Source organism: Syngnathus scovelli, chromosome 12 (genome assembly GCF_024217435.2).
Source record: "Syngnathus scovelli strain Florida chromosome 12, RoL_Ssco_1.2, whole genome shotgun sequence".
NCBI classification, from domain to species: domain Eukaryota; kingdom Metazoa; phylum Chordata; class Actinopteri; order Syngnathiformes; family Syngnathidae; genus Syngnathus; species Syngnathus scovelli.
This window is the reverse complement of record NC_090858.1, coordinates 13,954,309-13,966,628: the sequence shown is the minus strand read 5'-3', so window position 1 is coordinate 13,966,628 and position 12,320 is coordinate 13,954,309. Positions and strand designations below refer to the sequence as shown.

The window sequence follows — 12,320 nt, the reverse complement described above, 5'->3', positions numbered from 1 at the left end:
ACGGTTACCAAACGTATTTAATGTCAAACACATAGACAAAGTGCGCAGACAAAGGCTCAAATATGCAAAAGTACGTTTGGGCACTTGTTAAGGGTGCGCGCGCAAGCCTTCTTGGCTATAGCAAATGGATTAGTGATTTTAAAAGTAAGTGGATTCTGTTGTTTTTTACCGTGGTACCGAATTAGTATCGAGAAATGTGGAAAATTACGGGTATTGGTACAGACTACTGAAATTCTGGTATCCTGACATCCCTAGTACACTGTGGAAAGTCATTTTTTGAGCATAGTACATCTCGGTTGTATTTAACTTTTGACGACAATACATTTACTCGTAATAATAAAGAATGGTTTGTTTGTTTTTTAATGACTAGTTATTCAATTAATTACTAAAGTGATTCCTTCAACTTATGTGCTGCACATTTTAACTGAATCCTGATCATAAAGTCGTGTGTGCGTGCGTGCATGTGTGCGTGTGTGTAGGTTCACGGAGAAGGGCAACCTAGAGGTTCTTCTGTTCACCATCCAGAGCAAGATGAGGGCCAACAACCAGAAGGTGTACACGCCTCGTGAGGGAAAACTCATCTCGGACATCAACAAGGTAGCAACGCCCACCCGGACGTGGTGGAGTGACATGACATGCGCATGGTGTGACCGAATGACCCGCCGTTTGCTATAGGCGTGGGAACGTCTGGAGAAGGCGGAGCACGAGCGCGAGTTGGCGCTGAGGACGGAGCTGATTCGCCAGGAGAAACTGGAGCAGCTGGCGCGCCGCTTTGACCGCAAGGCGGCCATGCGGGAGACGTGGCTGAGCGAAAACCAGCGGCTGGTCTCGCAGGTGACGGCCGCCGCCGTGCCGCCGCCAACATTCAGCGATTGCAGCGCGCCCGTTTTGAGTGTACGTGCATGTCTGTTCCCACAGGACAACTTTGGCTTCGATCTCCAGGCAGTGGAAGCGGCCACCAAGAAGCACGAGGCCATCGAGACGGACATCGCCGCCTATGAGGAGCGCGTTCAGGTGATCAAGTCTCAGCTGGTTCTCCCCCCACAATATTGTCAGATGGCCACTTTTTTCCCTTGTACTGTCATGAAAACCTTTCTTGTAACATTTTATTTTTGGCAAATGTTTCTCATTTAAAAGTGGTGAATAGAAGCGGAAGCTTTTTGATTTTGGCTGGAAGAGACTTCATTCGAGGCCTCGTTTTGTGCTCCAGGCAGTGGTGTCGGTGGCCCGGGAGCTGGAGACAGAGCGCTACCACGACATCAAGCGCATTGCGGCCAGGAAGGACAATGTGATCCGCCTGTGGGAGTACCTGCTGGAGCTCCTGAAGGCGCGCCGGCTGAGGCTGGAGCAAACGCTGGGCATGCAGAGGGTCTTCCAGGAGATGCTCCACATCATGGACTGGATGGACGAGATGAAGGTGCCGTCACCTCGTATTGGGCTGAGGCCACCTTCTCATACGTTGGCAGAGGATGCGTGCCTTTTGTCCCCATCTACACCTTGACCCCAAGTGGACAAAATGGATGCCTGCACATCGGTCAGTTGCAGTTGCCGCTGGGGCTGAATCTTGCTTTTGGTCATTTGGGCACAGATGCTGCTGCTGTCTCAGGATTACGGCAAACACCTCCTGGGTGTGGAGGACCTGCTGCAGAAGCACGCCTTGGTGGAGGCCGACATTGGGATCCAGGCCGACCGCGTCCGCAATGTCAATGCCAACGCACAGAAGTTTGCCGGCGACTCCGACGGTGAGACCGAGCTTAGCTCCGAGGCTTGCACGAGCCTCAGACCCACTCTTCTCTTTGTCTTTGTCAGGGTACAAACCTTGCGACCCTCAGGTCATCAGGGAGCGCGTGGCGCACATGGAATTCTGCTACCAGGAACTCAGCCAGCTTGCGGCCGAGCGGCGAGCGCGCCTGGAAGAGTCGCGCCGCCTCTGGAAATTCTTCTGGGAAATGGCCGAAGAGGTTTGTCGCTCTGCAAATCCTTTTCATACGCTGTTGGGTGCCTGCCCACCACCTTCAACATTTTCTCACCCAGGAGTAATTTTGTTTGAGCGCCCGCAAAGAGTTTGTAATTGTCGAGTGCTTGCCGACCTCCCGCGCCGGGTGTTTCGTTGGCGGGCCTTTTCCGTGACAATCACGCCACGTTGTTTGCGGTGGTGTGCGTGCGGCAGGAGGGCTGGATTCGCGAGAAGGAACAGATCCTCCCCTCGGAGGACTGCGGCAAGGACCTGACGGGTGCCCTGCGGCTGCTGAGTCAGCACAAGGCCTTGGAGGACGAGATGAGCGGACGTGCCACCCACTTGCAGCAGACCATCAAGCAAGGGGAGCAGCTGGTAGCCGATAAGCACTTCGGCGCCGACAAGATTCAAGAACGCATCCAGGACATCCGGGTAGATGATAAATGAAACGACATGACATGACATGATGGATTGATTTTTTTTTTTCTTATTGTTTTGGTGGCGTGCACATGGCAGGGTCAGTGGGCGGCGCTGGAGCAGCTCTCGGCCGTCCGCAAGTCTCGACTGCAGGAGGCCTGCAACCAGCACCAGTTCCAAGTGAGGCGTTCCACATAGCCACGCTATGCCGCCCTTCGCTTTTAGCACTTTGACCGGATCGCAGATTTTGAAGTCGTACCCATGCATCTCGGTAGCGAGGCAAAAAAACTATTTGGGCTTGAGTTGAGTTGCATTGGTTTGTTTTTGCAGGCGGACGCCGACGACGTGGACACATGGATGCTGGACGCGCTGCGCATTGTGTCCAGCGTGGATGTGGGCCACGACGAGTTCTCCACGCAGGCGCTGGTGAAGAAGCACAAGGACGTGGCCGAGGAGATCGCCAGCTACCGGCCTGTCATCGACGCCCTGCACGAGCAGTCGCGTGTGCTGCCGCCCGAGAAGGCGGACTCTGGGGAGGTGAGCTCCCGGCTCCGGGGTTTGACAGCGCCGAGCGTGACCGGAGGCGGCTTACGGCAGGTGCAGAGCCGTCTGGCGGGCATCGAGGAGCGTTACAAGGAGGTGGTGGAGCTGGCACGCCTCCGCAAGCAGGCGCTGCAGGACGCGCTGGCCCTCTACAAAATGCTGAGCGAGGCCAGCGCCTGTGAGCTGTGGGTTGATGAGAAGGAGCAGTGGCTCAACGGCACCGACATCCCCGAGAAGCTGGAGGACCTGGAAGTGGTCCAGCACCGGTAAAGCCAACGCCCGACTTGTGGCTCTATGTTTCTAGGATCTCCATTTTTCATCGTAGAACCTTGGGGCCATGGTAAATCAAGACTTTTCACTGCGATATCCGCTCCCCGTGTACGCAGGTTTGAGAGTTTGGAGCCCGAGATGAACAATCAGGCCTCGCGGGTTGCCGTCGTCAACCAGGTTGCCAGACAGCTGATCCACAGCGAACATCCTGGTGAGAAGGAAATCAAGGCCCAGCAGGACAAACTCAACACCAGGTGAGTCGGCCGTCAAAGGCCACAATAGGCCACGTGGCGCCGAGCTCGTTGAAGAGCTAGGCAACGTTTGGGCCAGGTGGAGTCAGTTCCGGGATTTGGTGGACCAGAAGAAGGAGAGTCTGAGCTCGGCACTGGGAGTGCAGAACTACCACCTGGAGTGCAACGAGACCAAATCCTGGATCAAAGAGAAGACCAAGGTAGCCGCCGCATTGCCACTTCCCAAAAGAGCAGATAGTTGCCATCTTGCCCTGCTGCATTTTCACACCTTTACAGAAAACCCTTCTGCTCGATTTGGCAACGATTGATCATGTATCCTCCACATGAAGAGACTTATTTGTCACATTTAGCTTCTCCTTCCATATTTCTTGGCCATGCATTTCAAACCATCCTAACTCCAAGATTTCCGTCAGGAAATTCAACTTGCAGTGAAAGCGTTTTTTCCGGGTCAGGGCGGGAAAGGCTTTGCAGTTAATGTGTGCTTGTGACCTCTCCCGAGGTGATCGAGTCCACCCAGGAGCTGGGCAACGACCTGGCGGGTGTCATGGCGCTGCAGAGGAAGCTAACGGGCATGGAGCGAGACCTGGCCGCCATTGAGGACAAGCTGGGCGACCTGGGCAAGGAGGCAGAACGCTTGTCCTCAGAACACCCGGAACAATCTCAGGCCATCAAAGGACGCTTGGACGAGATCACCGGCGTGTGGGAGGAGATGAAGGTGCCCTGCCTAACGTCTTTGCTTCTTTCTGCCTTGGGTTCTTTCTGGCTTGGCCATCAAATCACAAACGTTTCAGTCACAGTTTTCAAGTCCTTGTAAAATGGAAAAAAAGGATGTCTTACATCTGACACTCTGCGGAGAACAGGCTTCGTACCTACTGTGCCAAATTGTAATGACTAAAAAACGTGCACACGACGAGGCGCTCTAAGGTGGCCGCGTCACACACTCACCGCCAAGTCAGTCTCTGAATTCAGGCTACATGGCTGTGACGAGGCTCAAGGCTAAATTGTAAGGTTTGACGCGGGCATGTGTTCTCAGGGCACCATGAAGAACCGTGAGGAGTCGCTGGGCGAGGCCAGCAAGCTGCAGCAGTTCCTGCGCGAGCTGGACGACTTCCAGTCGTGGCTGTCGCGCACGCAGACGACTATCGCATCCGAGGACATGCCCAACACGCTGGCCGAGGCCGAGAAGCTGTTGGGCCAACACGAGGCCATCAAGAACGAGATCCGCAACTACGAGGAGGACTACCAGAAGATGCGCGACATGGGCGAGATGGTGACGCGGGGCCAGACGGATGCGCAATACATGTTCCTGCGCCAGCGGCTGCAGGCGCTAGACACGGGCTGGAACGAGCTGCACAAGATGTGGGAGAACCGACGCAACCTCCTCTCCCAGTCGCACTCCTACCAGCTCTTCCTCAGGGACACCAAGCAGGCCGAGGCCTTCCTCAACAACCAGGCAAGACACAGACACTAAGCGCTCACTTGGTGGATGCCGCCATCTCCAAAACGCACTTGGGCGGCAATATTTTGGCTGACTACCAGCAAACAAAGTGCCCCGGCATGTTTGAGCGCAATTGTGCCTTGGCCGGATGCTTTGGCTCTCTGCTTGCTTTCGTGTCCCTCACATCTGTGTGCCTGCGGCAGGAGTACGTGCTGGCCCACACGGAGATGCCCACCACGCTGGAGGGCGCCGAGGCGGCCATCAAGAAGCAGGAGGACTTCATGACCACCATGGACGCCAACGAGGAGAAGCTCAGCAGTGTGGTGGACACGGGACGACGGCTGGTTGCTGACGGCAACATCAATACCGAGCGCATCCAGGACAAGGTGGACTCCATCCACCAAAGGTCCGACACACCCTCCCTGCGTGCTTGATTGAGATGAAGCCATTCCAACGAGGGTCCTGGCAGCTGAATTTTTGTTTGTTAGGCACAAGAAGAACCGAGCGGCGGCCAGCGATCTCCTTATGAGGCTGAAGGACAACCGGGACCTACAGAAGTTCCTGCAGGACTGTCAGGAGGTGAGCCAGAAGCGGACATTCTTCTGCTTCTTTTTTTTTTTTTCTGCTCGGCTAACGTGGGCGCACTGCACTCAGCTGAGCCTGTGGATCAACGAGAAGATGCTGACGGCTCAAGACATGACATACGACGAGGCACGCAACCTGCACAGCAAGTGGCTCAAGCACCAAGCCTTTATGGCCGAGCTGCAGTCCAACAAGGAATGGCTGGACAAGATCCAGAAGGTCAGGTCATTTAGCCAACACAAACTTGCTGGCCTTCTGGCGGTGCTTTGACGAAAAGCTTTTTTCCCATTTTCCCCATTTCGACTTGCTCCCACCAACGTGCGGCGGCAGGATGGCGAGGCATTGATGGCGGAGAAGCCCGAGACTGAGGCCATGGTGCACGAGAAGCTGGCCGGGCTGAAGAAGATGTGGGAGGAGCTGGAGTCCAGCACGCAGATCAAAGCCGAGTGCCTGTTTGATGCCAACAAGGCTGAGTTGTTTGCGCAGAGCTGCGCCGACCTGGACGAATGGCTGGCCGGCTTGGACGCGCAGCTGCAGTCGGACGACTACGGCAAAGACCTCACCTCCGTCAACATCATGCTCAAGAAGCAGCAGGTGGGCGGGCGGGCAGGCGTTCGTGGAAGGCAGCGTTACATGCCCAGGGGCTGACGGCAGGCCTCCCTCGGCAGATGCTGGAGAGCCAGGTGGAGGTACGCCAGAAGGAGGTGGATGAGCTGCAGAGCCAGTCGCAGGCGCTGAGTCGCGAGGGCAAAGGCTCGGAGGAGGTGGACAGCCAGCGCAGGAGCGTGGAGAGCAAGTTGGGCACACTCCGGGCACCGCTCCAGAGCCGGCGCGACAACCTGATGGCCTCCCGCGAGATCCACCAGTTTAACCGCGACGTGGAGGATGAGATCGTACGCCACCCTTTCCCTTCAACCTTTGCGTCCCTGCCTTCTCCTCTGCCTCGTCCTCACCCTCTCTCCTGCTCGCCCTCCTCTCATTCTTTTGTCCTCCTTCTGTCACACGCATCTTCTTTCGCCTCCTTCATTGACTTCCCACTACTACGGTCCTCCTCCACGTTCTCCTTTTCGTCCTCTTTTTGTCATCCTCATCCTTCTCGCCCATCTTTGGTAGCTTTGGGTGGAGGAGAGGATGGCCCTGGCCACGTCCACAGACCACGGCCACAACCTCCAGACGGTGCAGCTCCTGATCAAGAAGAACCAGGTAGGAATCCCGTCCGGTCTGATCTCATTTTCTTTCGAGCGGAGGGAACCAGAGTATCCTTTCACTCCCCCTTAGACCCTGCAGAAGGAGATCCGGGGCCACCAACCGCGCTACGATGACATCTTTGAGCGCAGCCAGCACATCTTGCGGCAGGAGAGGCCCACAACCGAGCTGCTCCGCCGGCGTCTGGCCGAGCTGCGCTCGCTGTGGGAGCAGATTCGCCAGGAGACGGAGAAGCGCCACGCTCGCCTCAGCGAGGCCCACGAGGCGCAGCAGTACTATTTTGACGCAGCTGAGGCCGAAGCCTGGATGAGCGAGCAGGAACTCTACATGATGTCCGAGGAGAAGGCCAAGGTGGGCTCCCCGCGCCGCTTAGCCACATGTTAATGCTAAGACCGCTTTGTGCAAGTGAAGACCAGTTGAGGTGGTTTTCAGGACGAGCAGAGTTCGGTGGCCATGTTGAAGAAGCATCAGATCCTGGAGCAGGCGGTGGAGGATTACGCCGACACCGTCCACCAGCTGTCAGCAACCAGCAGAGGCTTGGTGGCCGTCGAACACCCTGACAGGTAAGGCGCCCGCCCGCCCAGCTGTTTGGCATGCGCAAAAGCACGCCCCAAGCTGACCGAGCGGCGCCACAGCGAGCGCATTGGCATGCGCCAGTCGCAGGTGGACAAGCTGTACGCCGGCCTCAAAGACCTGTCGGAAGAGCGCCGAGGCAAGCTAGACGAGCGCTTCCGCCTCTTCCAGCTTAACCGCGAAGTGGACGACTTGGAGCAGTGGATCGCCGAGAGGGAGGTGGTGGCTGGCTCACACGAGCTGGGCCAGGACTACGAACACGTCACCGTGAGTCGAACCGCAGAGTCACCTACAACCAGGCACGCTTGGCGCGCCAAGACCAGGAGGGAGAGAGCCACGGAGCCTCTGTGTCCCTCCGAATCTTGGCCACTTGCACCGACTTGTGTTTTTCTGCCAGATGCTGCAGGAGCGCTTCCGCGAGTTTGCTCGGGACACGGGCAACATCGGGCAGGAGCGCGTAGACGGTGTAAACCGTCTGGCAGATGAGCTGATCAACGCAGGGCATGGCGACGCGGCCACCGTGGCAGAGTGGAAGGATGGCCTAAACGAGGCCTGGGCTGACCTACTGGAGCTGATTGACACGCGCACGCAGATCCTGGCCGCCTCCTTCGAGCTGCACAAGTTCTACCACGACGCCAAGGAAATCCTGGCCCGCGTGCTTGACAAGCACAAGAAGCTGCCCGAGGAGCTGGGCCGCGACCAGAACACAGTGGAGACGCTGCAGAGGATGCACACCGCCTTCCAACACGACATCCAGGCGCTCGGCACGCAGGTGGCACTTTAGCACTTCTTCTCGTGAACTGAATTCATGTCGTCTGACCCCCTTCGCCCCCAAAGCAAGTTGTTTGGTAGCGGCGCCAACATTTTGCAAGGGCGGTAAGGAAACGTGTCGGCCGTTTCAGGTGCGTCAGCTTCAAGAAGATGCCGTCCGTCTGCAGTCAGCGTACGCAGGCGACAAAGCAGACGACATCCAGAAGCGGGAAGGAGAGGTCAGCCCAAACAAGGCCCACACGCACATGCACACGCAGTTGGAATGGCCAGAAAAGTTGAAGGTCCTCTCGTCACATTGCTGACTCCAAAAGAGCCACTTGATGCCCTCAAAGGCAAAGCTGATGCTGTGTTGTGACCATTGTTGGCTGTGTTGCATTTGTTTTCACACCCTCCCTTGCTTCCTTTCCTTCCTGTCCGTGCAGAAGCAAAAGGGAGAGGTGAGCTTTGAGCGGCAACTTTGGCTTTGCGTCCGTGTGGCTGCGCCGCCTCATCCAAGAGAAACTCCTCTTTGGGTTTTGACTCGCACTCCAATGAGCCATTGTACTTGTTGTTGCGCTTGCTCTTGGCCATGCTGGTCCTTGTTTTGTTTTAGTGTTGGATTCCTATTTTTAAATTGAGCCTCGTCCTTTGATAACTTTGACATGATGCGGCCATGTCTCTGGAAAGCTGCAGCTATGCAGCCACCTGAAGGTTCACACAGTTGCGTTTTCAGGGCCACAAGTCACACAGTGAAAGGTCCAAGTTTTTTTCCACTTGTTCTATTTGATTGACAGTTAGGTGGGGCGTGCTTTCAGCGCCCTTGCACAGTCTTTGAGACCAGCTAGATTTTTTTTTTCACCTCCTCTTTTATTCTCTTTTTGGGCAGGCTAGTCGGTATCAAGCGTCCACTACACTAAGTGGCCCGATGTTTTTGTTTTCACTTGACAAGGACTTTAAAACTCAGCATGGAGCAGCTTTGTCTTTCTTCTCGTCAAACATCAATCAGATGCCGCCCATCAAGTCTATTGATGGACTTCACAATAGCATTTGGGCTACGTTCACACTGCAACTCGGTTCCATTGTTTTGTTTTTGCTTTGCTCTTGGTGGAATTTCTTTCATGTCATCATCATGTCATCATGCATTTTCATAAAGCATACATTTGACATAAAGCAAATGGTATCTATATCTATCCACGGCGTGCCCGTCATTCCATCTGACGCATTCCGTTCACATTACGAGTCACATTGGTTTTTGTCACGTGAGATCAAAATTCCAAATTGGGCTTCTCGACTTGCCGTGTGAATGTCGACTTAATGTCTTCATCATCACATGCCAAACATTCAACGTCAACATGACCGACTTAGCCCAGCCCTATGTGGGCTCACAGTGATTGAAAAACACACCAGCTATGAATTGGGATCATCATTATCATTTTCGATCAGATTTTATTGTGTTGTGTGTTGACATGATGACGTACACTTTTTTGATTGGCGGCCGTTGACTAGATGTAACCTCATCAACGTAGCCGACGGGCAAGCGCTGCTGAGCGTTTGCGTCGTCTAAACGTACACGTGGCCCCGTGTGCACGTGCGTGCCGTTCAGGTCTTGGAGGCATGGAAGAACCTTCTGGAAGCAGCCGAGGGTCGACGGGGCAAGCTGGCCGACACGGGCGACAAGTTCCGGTTCTTCAGCCTGGTGCGAGACCTCATGCTGTGGATGGACGACGTCATCCGACTCATCGAGGCGCAGGAGAAGCCGCGGTGCGCGCGCACACTCACTTGCAACTGAAACAATTCATTGAATAATTTGATGACAAAAAAAGCCGGCTGCTAACCTGAGTGCACAAGAGCCAACGCTACACGCAGCACCCACGTCACTCACCGACTCTGGATGTGCCACAGTGTGAGCGTGAAACACGCAGGCGACCCCAAGCGTACAAAAATCAAACCTGCGTGCACATTGTTCTAGTAACAATGTTAGCCAGCCGCAGTCCTCTCCTCATGCGTGCACGTAACAAATATGGTTAAGTGTGGGCCCTTGCGGCTGGCGTAGTAACGCGTGCGGCCGTTGTGTAGTGACGTGTCGTCGGTGGAGCTTCTGATGAACAACCACCAGGGCATCAAGGCCGAGATCGACGCACGCAATGACAGCTTCACCACCTGCATCGAGCTGGGAAAATCTCTGCTGGCCAGGAAGCATTATGCCTCGGATGAGGTGTGTGGGTCCACATACACGACTACCTAGCTGTCATTTGCCTGAATCCCTTGTTTCAAGTAGTTTAGGAGATTTAGGAGAAGTCTTAAATTGGCTTTAGTCCCAGTTGTGTAAACCTTTTTATCATTGTCTGCTAAAACAAAAAAAACCCCAAAAAAAGCAACAAGCAACAACTGGAATTTACGTTTGTGTTACATTGCGTGTGCGCGTCCTCAGATCAAAGAAAAGTTGCTGCAGTTGACGGACAAGCGGAAGGAAATGATTGACAAGTGGGAGGACCGCTGGGAGTGGCTGCGACTGGGTGAGGCCTTGCGCCTGATAGTGGCAAAACCGATGGCGGCAAAATGGCGCAACCGCCGCCACCTTGCCCCTGCCTTGTCGCGGGTGACTTCAGGGCCGCTTTGTTTTGTTGCTGACAGTGCTGGAGGTGCATCAGTTCTCGCGGGATGCGGGTGTGGCCGAGGCCTGGCTCCTGGGTCAGGAGTCCTACTTGTCCAGCCGCGAGATGGGCCAGAGCGTGGACGACGTGGAGAAGCTCATCAAGAGGCACGAGGCCTTTGAGAAGTCGGCCGCCACCTGGGAGGAACGCTTTGCTGCCTTGGAAAGGTTGACCACGGTGAGACACGTAGTTCTGGTCTTACCAGAAGAGGCCCAGCCTGCTCGCTCCGACTTGACGGTCAAGCTGATGCAAAACAAAAGGCAATAATTTCACCACCCGTGTTGAGCCTAACTCTAAGGCGAGCATGCCAAGCCAAACAAGCACCGCTCAGTGAAAGCCTTCAAGTCCAACAGCGCCCAACCTGTCAAGGAACAATTGTGTGTCTGTCCTAATGTGTGCATGCCTGCGCTTTCAGATGGAATTATTGGAAGTGAGAAGAAGGCAAGAGGAGGAAGAGAGGAAGAAGCAGCCGGCGGTGACCGAGGCGACACCCGCCGCGCAGCAAAGGTGAGCGCCAGCGCGGTCATCTTTCTACATCGGCAGCTACGTTCACTTCATGTGTCCACGGCGCACATCTTCATACGTGTCCTCAGCAAACCATTCACCTCAAGGAAAAGCAAAATTTACCAGCCACCATTGGGGCTGACAAAGATCCCATATACTTCGACTTAGGTCTTTAAGGTTACAAACCTTTGGAGTGCAAAGGTTTTGTCGCGTGCTAACGTTTGCATGCTAACATTTCCAAATTTTGTCGACACACTTGTTGTTTTCTTGTGTGTTCAGGGAAGGTGACGTGGCGAGTCAGAACGGGCCGAGTGGCGAGCCGGACTCCACCAGGGTTAGTTACCGCTCGCCCACCTACCAGCAATACTACAACACCCAAAAGCGGCACGCGCGTGGACACCCACCGTTGCAGTAGCAACACACATACATACAAACATACTACACACCCCTGGGCGCAGACCCTCCCTCTCTCCATCCATCCCCTTCACATTGGGAATTTGTCACTTAATCAAGAGAAAAGCATTGAGAAAAAACACAACCGGCAGTTTCATCCAAAAGCAAAGCGAGGGAAGCAAAGTCTGGAATAATCTGAAAATGGAGACTCGCCGTGCCATCAAAGATGTGCTTGAAGACTAAAACGCTGTCATGAACGGCAAACCAGCGAGTAAAATCGAGCAGGACAAGCTGAGCAATAAGAGGGCTCAAGGTGAAGATGCCCACGAGCCTCCCGCCTGCCAACGTTTTCTCTGCACCAAGTGCGACAAACAAGCTGGAGTGCTTTCATTTTTTTTTTCCTTTCTCATTTCTTGTCTTTTGTGTTGACTTGCGTATATGCATGGTGCACATAAGGCGCAAGTTCACATTATTTTCCTCCCTCATTTTTTTTGCCTTATCTTTTTTCTTCCTTTCCTCTTTGACTCTACCCCCCCCCCCCCCCCCCCCCAGCTTGAACCCCCCATCCTCCTGCCCACTCTGCTCTTAATGTCCTTGCTTCTTCTCTACGTGACCTTCTACAAACTCATCAACACGTGAGCACAGCAGACATGGAAAGCGCTTTAGCTCCTCAGATGTCACTCAAGTAAAGTCGACATTCGCTCTTGTACGTTGAGAAATGGTCTGGGGCAGGGGTGGGCAAACTAGTCGCAAACAGGTGGTGCATCAATGTCCTTGAGCAT

General features: G+C 54.6%; 1 protein-coding gene across 5 annotated transcripts in view; it reads left to right on the top strand.

Moving 5' to 3' along the window:
• Positions 1-12,320, top strand: part of sptbn1 (spectrin, beta, non-erythrocytic 1) — a 47,516-nt gene that overhangs the window by 25,778 nt on the left and 9,418 nt on the right. For 4 of the 5 annotated variants that reach the window (XM_049735339.2, XM_049735337.2, XM_049735338.2 and 1 more), the window contains 31 exons: positions 480-597; positions 676-834; positions 919-1,014; positions 1,211-1,417; positions 1,589-1,742; positions 1,810-1,961; positions 2,171-2,389; positions 2,474-2,554; positions 2,705-2,911; positions 2,972-3,183; positions 3,304-3,441; positions 3,518-3,638; positions 3,938-4,153; positions 4,472-4,891; positions 5,080-5,282; positions 5,365-5,455; positions 5,531-5,677; positions 5,789-6,052; positions 6,127-6,351; positions 6,572-6,661; positions 6,737-7,015; positions 7,097-7,227; positions 7,300-7,504; positions 7,635-8,009; positions 8,140-8,226; positions 9,591-9,748; positions 10,064-10,202; positions 10,419-10,503; positions 10,622-10,818; positions 11,057-11,148; positions 11,425-11,479. In XM_049735339.2, coding sequence (XP_049591296.1) covers positions 480-597; positions 676-834; positions 919-1,014; positions 1,211-1,417; positions 1,589-1,742; positions 1,810-1,961; positions 2,171-2,389; positions 2,474-2,554; positions 2,705-2,911; positions 2,972-3,183; positions 3,304-3,441; positions 3,518-3,638; positions 3,938-4,153; positions 4,472-4,891; positions 5,080-5,282; positions 5,365-5,455; positions 5,531-5,677; positions 5,789-6,052; positions 6,127-6,351; positions 6,572-6,661; positions 6,737-7,015; positions 7,097-7,227; positions 7,300-7,504; positions 7,635-8,009; positions 8,140-8,226; positions 9,591-9,748; positions 10,064-10,202; positions 10,419-10,503; positions 10,622-10,818; positions 11,057-11,148; positions 11,425-11,479 — 5,323 coding nt within the window. The remainder of the gene's footprint in view (positions 1-479; positions 598-675; positions 835-918; positions 1,015-1,210; positions 1,418-1,588; positions 1,743-1,809; positions 1,962-2,170; positions 2,390-2,473; positions 2,555-2,704; positions 2,912-2,971; positions 3,184-3,303; positions 3,442-3,517; positions 3,639-3,937; positions 4,154-4,471; positions 4,892-5,079; positions 5,283-5,364; positions 5,456-5,530; positions 5,678-5,788; positions 6,053-6,126; positions 6,352-6,571; positions 6,662-6,736; positions 7,016-7,096; positions 7,228-7,299; positions 7,505-7,634; positions 8,010-8,139; positions 8,227-9,590; positions 9,749-10,063; positions 10,203-10,418; positions 10,504-10,621; positions 10,819-11,056; positions 11,149-11,424; positions 11,480-12,320) is intronic. The other variant, XM_049735335.2, reaches the window with a different exon arrangement.